Genomic DNA, 8417 nt, shown 5'->3' with positions numbered 1-8417 from the left:
AATGGAAGCGGACATGGCCGGTTAGCCTTCGGGAGAGGTGTTAGTTGGAGTTATAGGAGGCTAACCGGCCATGTCCGCTTCCATTCATTGTGCTAAGCTAGGCTAACGTGCAGCCAGATAGCTTTCTACTGAACGCACAGAGAGGAAACTGGTATCTATCTTCTTGTCTCTCTCTCTGGAGAAGACGGTAAGCTAATTTCCCAAGATGTTGGCGTGTTCCTTTAATGTCAAGATATACTGTATGCAGTCCAGTTTCCACTGTGTGTGTCTGTCCTTGTCTAGCTCCTGCCCACCTCATCCTGTCCCGCCCTCTAGCTCCTGCCCACCTCATCCTGTCCCGCCCCCTCTAGCGCCCTCTAGCTCCATTCTCACAGTATTGCAGCATTGCTGTGATGTAGCGGACCTAAATCACAGCGATGAAAGTCATTGTTTTTCGTTAGCTCCTCCTCCCACCCAAATCCCCCCTTTCCTTCCTGGTTTCTATCCTAGAGCCACTGAGCTCACGGGATTCTGCTATTTTGGTGCTATTCGAGTTCAGATATACGTGAACGATGAAGGTCTTCATTCTAAAGAGTCGGTCTAAGTGGGTAAAAACAGTCACCGGACAGTTGACACTCCAGAGCCATACGGATGGATAGTTTGGTTACAGTTATGAGTGTGTGCGCCTGTGTTACTCCCACAGCCCTGCTCCATTACACAACTTGCGATTCTATGTCAGATGGTTTTTAGAATATTGACCATTGAGGGCATTTGAAGCCGACATTTAGTTCTAAAGAGAGGGTAGAAACATGGCACCCATAGGACAATGTGACCCAACTTCAATAGCTCTGGAGATTAGTCATCTGCCCGTTAAAATGTGTTCATATCAATCAATGAAACTAAAGATGGCGGCAAAGTGAAAAAAGCAAATAGCAGAGTCCTGTGTCATCAGTGCTCCTTCTCTAGTCCTCCAAGCCTCCTCCTCCTTCTCCTCCTCCTCCTCCTCCTCCTCCTCCTCCTCCTCCGTGTTCAGGTTGGGTTTAATCCCTCACCCTGTCCTCCAGAGCCTTCAGCTCAGCCTCCACCTGCTCAGGGAGGTCAGCCCCGACCTGCTGGGTGAAGTAGGCCCTGAGCTCCTGGGTCTCCTTCTGCCAGAAGGGCCTGGGTAGGTCAAACAGGGCCCCCATATCCACCTTGTTCCCCAGGCCGCTGGTGTCGATGGCGCCATCTTCCGGCAGCCAGCCGATAAAGCTCTTCCTGGCGCCCTCCTCCTCTCTCTCCCGCCCGCAGCGCTTGAAGATCCACTCCAGCACGCGGGCGTTCTCGCCGAAGCCGGGCCAGAGGAAGGAGCCCGTGGCGGGGTCCTTCCTGAACCAGTTGACGTGGAAGATCTTGGGCAGCTGCGTGGGGGCCCGGCGGGTCTCCATGCTCAGCCAGTGGGCCAGGTAGTCACCGAAGTTGTAGCCAAAGAACGGGCGCATGGCAAAGGGGTCGTTCATGATCGCCTTGCCTGGAAGAAAATAACAATAATCGTTTAGAAAAAGATATCTATTATCAATCGTATCATGAAATACTCAGGAAAAAAAACGAATTACCAAGAAACATTCAAAAGAATGTCATGGCTAGAGAGAGAGTGTTTATAATTTTAGAGGGACATTAGCTTTAAAACAACCTACGGTACGTACAACTCTTAAAAGTATGTGCATTGCAGTTTGTGGGGTATCACTCTGGAATGGTCTGGATGTGATGTATAAAATTAAGCAATAATATATCAATCAATTTAAAGGTAGCTATAAACAAGCACTTATGGACACATATAAGAGAGAGGAGCTTTAGCAGTAATGTGACTGCCTATTACATATTTTTTCTCATTTGAATATTTGGATATATAAAAAACTGTACTTTTATTTAATTTTTCATTATTTGTTATATTATTTTTATTTGTATTAAATTATAATGTAAAATATTGTAAGGAAGGGGCAGGGCTTGATACGGTTTTTTTTTACTTCCCCCTGTTCCTTCTGGAAATAGTCTTTGACTATTTACCTTTATGTTTTTGTAAACTTGTTTTATGTTTCTATGTTCGAGACAAATACAAATCTAATCAAATCAAATCAAATCCTTAGACAAAAAATAGTTTAGATGACAACCGATGACATTGATAATGTACATTTGATACTTGATACCCAAAAGTACACAACCTCTCCCGTCATTAACAACTATAGTATTTATGTAGTAGATATCTGTAGTGTGTATGAAAACCTACAGGAATACTATGACTCACTATGGTAAATCTCTGTAATGTGTAGAGTAATACTATAGGTTTTACATGGTAAATCTCTGTAATGTGTGTAGAGTAATACTATAGGTTTTACATGGTAAATCTCTGTAATGTGTGTAGAGTAATACTATAGGTTTTACATGGTAAATCTCTGTAATGTGTAGAGTAACACTATAGGTTTGACTTGGGACCGGGAGTCAGTACCTTGGTGTTCAGCTGCTGCAGTGGACTCAGACCTCATGGCCGCTCCAACGAAGACCCCGTGTCTCCAGTTAAACGTCTCGTACACCAGAGGGACTCCTGGGAAAGACACAAGGGTCAAAGGTCAACCATACAGATTAAGATACGATAAGATAAATAATTCAAATCTGAATATTTGTGACCAGGCAGTGGCACAGAGATTAGGGTCTGTCGCCCCCTAATCATTCATTCATTCATTCATTCATTCATTCATTCATTCATTCATTCATTCATTCATTCATTCATCCATTCCCTTGCAACAGGGACATTCTTGATCTCAGTGGAACTAACCTGGTTACATAAAGGTTGAATCAAACCAAATTAAGTTGTAGACATCTGAAATGTAACTGTAAAATGTCATGAGTTTTTATACGCAGTACAAAATAGAGATTTGTGTTCTAGGTCTGATGACGATATTTACTGATACTGTACTCTTTACAATATCCATTCCTTCAGGGGGAACATGTGGGAGGGATAAGTGAATGAATAAGACTCTCCCAATCCCTCAACGCCCCACTGCTGAACTGCCCTTGGGGCAAGGCACTTAACCCCCAACTGACTAATGACTATCTGACGGGCAGACCACAGTATGTGCGCCTACAAGGCTGTGTGTCAGACAGACTGGTCAGCAACACCGGGGCCCCGCAGGCGGCAGTCCTCTCTCCCTTCCTCTTCACCGTCTACACCAACGACTTCCACTATCGGTCCTGCCACCTTCAGAAGTTTTCTGATGACTCTATGGTGGACGGTGATGAGGAGGAATACCGGGCACTGGTGGCGGACTTCATCACATGGTGCGAAAAGAACCACCTCCAGCTAAATGTGACGAAGACCAGGGAACTGGCTGTGGATCTGGGGAGGAGGAGGAGTACATCTGTGACCCCCGTTTCCATCAGGAGGGTCGATGTGGACACGGTTGAGGACTATAAATACCTCGGTGTGCACATCGACAATAAACTGAACGGGTCAAAACACGCAGAGGCACTCTACAAGAAGGGCCAGAGCCGACTCTACTTCCTCAGAAGGCTGAGATCCTTCAATGTCTGTACAAGGATGTTGAGGATGTTCTACGAGTCGGTGGTGGCGGGCGCCTTCTTGTACGCTGTGACCTGCTGGGGCAGCGGACTGAGAGCGGGGGACACAAACCGGCTGGATAAGCTGGTCAGGAAGGCCAGTAACGTGGTTAGGGGTGGAGCTGGACTCTCTAGCGGTGGTGGCGGAGAGGAGGAGCCTTGCTAAGCATTATGGACAACCCCTCCCACCCACTACACACAGACTTGGCTGATAGAAGGAGCACGTTCAGTGTTAGACTAAGACTCCCAAGATGCAACACTGAACGGCACAGGAAGTCCTTCATTCCGACAGCCATCAGACTTTATAACGCATCACTGCCTCACTGCATCACTGAGCACAGGGTGACAGTACTATCTTCCTGGACTTTTACTTTTACTTTGAAACCGACATTGTACAATTTGACCCTTTTTTACTGTACACTTACTGTATATTTCTGTATATTTTGACTGTATATTTAATATGTTAGAATGTATATACATAACATAAAGAATGTATATCCCGGACCGTATTTTTATTCTTATTCTTATTTTTATTCTTATTCATGGCATGTTTACTGTTTACTGTGAGTGATCTGTAGTGCCAAATGTCCCTCGGGATGAATAAAGTGAATAAAGTATTTCTATTCTATTCTATTCTATTCTAACTGCTCCAGTGGAAGACCGCTGTTACCGGGCAGCTCCCGGGTGTGAATCTGTGTTAACCCGTTCACTACCACACTACCAAAGGGTTAACCCTTTCACTGCGACAATACGGAAGGTTAACCAGACATGTCATAAATGTCCTGATGAATTGAAAATGGGGGACCCCGGTGTAAACAAGACGAAAGTCTTTCTCTGCATCCCTTTAGCAGTTTGTTTTGTATTGAGCCGTACTGTACTATATACCCATTCTGCAATCTGTTAATAAAGTTTTCAATCAATCAACCCCGTCACTGCCCACACGACAAAGGGTTAACCCTTTCACAAGCTTTTTTGTGGATGGATTAGAATTTTTCTTGCTCACTGTTGTAGATGCTTTTGACTGATGTTTTTTGTGGAATTGATTGATTTTTTCCCCTCTCCAACACTCACCCTCTGGCCTCCTGCCCTGCCCTGGCTAGATGAACCTCTCCAACACTCACCCTCCTGCCCTGCCCTGGCTAGATGAACCTCTCCAACACTCACCCTCCTGCCCTGCCCTGGCTAGATGAACCTCTCCAACACTCACCCTCCTGCCCTGGCTAGATGAACCTCTCCAACACTCACCCTCTGGCCTCCTGCTCTGGCTAGATGAACCTCTCCAACACTCACCCTCCTGCCCTGCCCTGGCTAGATGAACCTCTCCAACACTCACCCTCTGGCCTCCTGGCTAGATGAACCTCTCCAACACTCACCCTCTGGCCTCCTGCCCTGGCTAGATGAACCTCTCCAACACTCACCCTCCTGCCCTGCCCTGGCTAGATGAACCTCTCCAACACTCACCCTCCTGCCCTGCCCTGGCTAGATGAACCTCTCCAACACTCACCCTCTGGCCTCCTGCCCTGCCCTGGCTAGATGAACCTCTCCAACACTCACCCTCTGGCCTCCTGCCCTGGCTAGATGAACCTCTCCAACACTCACCCTCTGGCCTCCTGCCCTGCCCTGGCTAGATGAACCTCTCCAACACTCACCCTCTGGCCTCCTGCCCTGGCTAGATGAACCTCTCCAACACTCACCCTCTGGCCTCCTGCCCTGGCTAGATGAACCTCTCCAACACTCACCCTCTGGCCTCCTGCCGCCGAAGACGATGGCGTCGATGGGAACGCCCTCTTCGCTCTCCCACTGGGGGTCGATGATGGGGCACTGGGAGGCTGGGGTGCAGAACCTGGAGTTGGGGTGGGCGCACAGCGCGGAACTACCTGTGGACAAAAATATAGTAGACTTTTACACGTGCACTGCATTGTAACGGGGCGCCCGCTGGTTTCCTCACAACCAGGCATGAATCGCTTTAATGACAACAAGCGGCATTAGTGCATCTAATGAGCGGGGGGGGGGGCGACAGTGGCTCAGGAGGTAGAGCAGTCGTCTGGCAATCCGGAGGTTCCCAGGTTCGATTCCCGCTCCTCCCGGGCAGCGTGTCGATGTGTCCTTGAGCAAGACACTTAACCCCTAATTGCTCCCGATGAGCAGGTCGGCACCTTGCGTGGTCATTAGAATATTTTATTTATGTCCACATAAAGACAAAGTTTAAAGGACACAAATATGAACAGTGCACTTGTACATTGTGGGATTATTCCGATACAATCGTGCCACAGTGGCAACCAAAGTTACAGACTCACACGGATGATGAACCTGACAATCAACACACAGCTCATGGGTACAGATAGCAGCGTCTTCTCCAAATTGCCCGGCTGCCAATAATTGCTGACACTGAGCAATATTTTGCTAATTGTTTGGCTCTTCTCTTCGGAAGACCGGCCATCTGAAGGCCTCTAACACCCAACTTATGGACATGACCCAGGCTTCCAAATATGAAGACTAAAAGTTTACAGTTGTAGCCGAGTTGTGATATGGTATGGTCTAACAGTTGATATTTTAACATTTTGGTTGTAAAGGTTTCCTCTAGACTGTAGTCAAACGTGCAGCCAACTTCTAGGATGAGAACCTCTCTGTTATTCTCAGTAACAATAACAACATCGGGGGTGTTTGCTGAAATATCAGAGAACAGTGAATTGTCCCTACACAGATTGAGCATATATGGCTTCACACTGGTGTGCTTATACAGCTTATATGTTGCACACACACACACACACACACACACACACACACATACCTTGTTGTATTTAGTTTATTTTACTTATTTGTTGTAATACATTGATTGATTATTTCATTGTTTCATGTGTCCCCCATCCTTTGTTGCAACCTGTGGGCCAGGATTGTAACAATAATATGCAATAATAGTGAGTCTCTCTCTCTCTCACAGTGTCAGGATTTAGCACAGGCAGAATGTCCAGTTCTCAACATTCTAATCTCACTGAATCCTGTTGAACCATTGGTTACGTGTCTCGACAGGCTTCTCAGGCCCACGTCACGGTGGAACAACAACCCCTGACCTGGAAGTATTAACAACATGAAGTATTTCATTCATTCCCTTGTCTTTTTTGTGTGTTGTTCTTATTTAGCTTTTCTATTATTATTTCTGTCCTATTCATTACTGTGCTGTGCGGTCCATGATGATGTAATGTCCTCGCAGGGATGTAATGTAAATGTAAAAATTAAGTTCTTATCTTAGCATCTGCTCTTAGAATACTTAATGTATACTTACCTCATCAGAGCATAATAGTTTAGCATTTTATTTAGCATTTTTAGATTATATATATATTAGATTCGATTTTAGTTTATTAGATTATATATATATATATATATATATATATATATATGGTAACTATATTTATTGTAGGGCAAATATAATTAGAGGGCATGCATACCCTCATCTTGCACCTTGACCTTTTTACACTGCCTACTTGCCCATATGCACATGCCCAGAGTTAATTATATTGTTATATTGTTTACACTGCCTATTTTTTACTCTATTATTATTTTTACTATGATAATTTTATGACCTGTATCATGTCTTCTACTACCTGTACCTCCCCTCCCCCCTCCCCCATGCTGCTATGATGCCTGAATTTCCCCAAGGGGATCAATAACGGAATATCTTATCTTATCTTATACAAGAAATGACCACTCTAAGCCAGCAGGTGGCATCGTCGACGCAACAGTGCATTTCTTTGTTATTGTGGGTTCAACGGGGAGTGGGCGGGTCCTTCCCCTTAATGAGGCCAATGAGAACACAGAGAAGGTCCAGGCAGAAGTGGATGACAGTCTCACAAGATAAAGCTGGGAACGAGGTTAGGATGACAGTGTCAAACATGTGTTGTCTTGACATCACACCCCAATATCATGTTAGGTTTCATATAGAGAATTAATGATATGGAAGTCCTCCTCTGCAAGGTAGTACAAGTGTTTGACGTATGGTTGAAAAATGCTTTACATATATTTATACATATAATTTTTACTTTACATAGTGGAACTATGCCCATGCTACTTGCTATTGCTTAGCAACACGGAACTAATTGTTGTTGGCTGTTGGTGGAGGTTGGTGATAAACCTACCTTCAAATCACCTTATTCACTTCGCCACCATCTTTGTTTTCATAGATCACTATGAATGTATTTCAATGAGCTGATGACTAATTCACTTCCATGTGTTTCAAAACATGAAAACTAGCAGTGGTGAAGAACAATGTGAGTCAGGTGATCGATTTTGGGAGTTAAATTATGGAATAGCCTTAGTGACGGGTTGAAGTTGTGTACTTCTCAGGGGAGATTTAAAAAAGCCTTAATAGAATAAAATAATTCAGGAGTACAGTTTTGAGTAAAACATCAAACATTTTTTTTTTCTTATATTTCTTTAAATTATATCTTGCAGCATATTTTAAGTTTTTCTTTCTTATGTTAAAATATATTTAGTTTTTAAGAATTTGTAAAGGATAGGCAAAAATAAGCATGTGCTTCATCCTATTCCTTTTTTTCGGTCGTTGATTTTGGAATTTGTGTGTGAGCTTGCCTTGAATATGTACATTTGTGATTTGTGATGATTTTTTTGTGTTTCTGATAATAAAAATAACACATATTCGAGAAGAGCAGCACCCTCTCCGTCTCCATTCTTCCATGCCATACTTGAACTCAACATTCTTACCTGGATTTCTAACAAAAGGACTTTAAGAAAATAACTTGTTGTGATTGATTGTTGTATCACAACCAGTCTTCCCTGTCCCGCTTACAACTGGTACAAAACGCTGCTGCCAGACTGTTGACCGGAAC

The 8417-nt window shown here is 44.4% G+C and overlaps 1 protein-coding gene across 1 annotated transcript in view; it reads right to left on the bottom strand.

The window, feature by feature from the left end:
* Positions 1-997: 997 nt before the first annotated feature.
* The window catches only part of pck2 (phosphoenolpyruvate carboxykinase 2 (mitochondrial)), a 39230-nt gene continuing 31810 nt past the window's right edge, over positions 998-8417 (bottom strand). Inside the window, exons 9-11 of the mRNA XM_084326120.1 lie at positions 5313-5450; positions 2465-2560; positions 998-1489 (exon numbers count right to left, since the gene is read on the bottom strand). Coding sequence (XP_084182246.1) covers positions 1020-1489; positions 2465-2560; positions 5313-5450 — 704 coding nt within the window. The 3' untranslated portion in view covers positions 998-1019. The remainder of the gene's footprint in view (positions 1490-2464; positions 2561-5312; positions 5451-8417) is intronic.

The sequence above is a fragment of the Notolepis coatsorum genome (genome assembly GCF_963971535.1).
Source record: "Notolepis coatsorum genome assembly, chromosome: 12".
Lineage (NCBI taxonomy): Eukaryota > Metazoa > Chordata > Actinopteri > Aulopiformes > Paralepididae > Notolepis > Notolepis coatsorum.
Note: the sequence above shows the minus strand (reverse complement) of the source record. Positions and strands in the feature narration are given on the sequence as shown.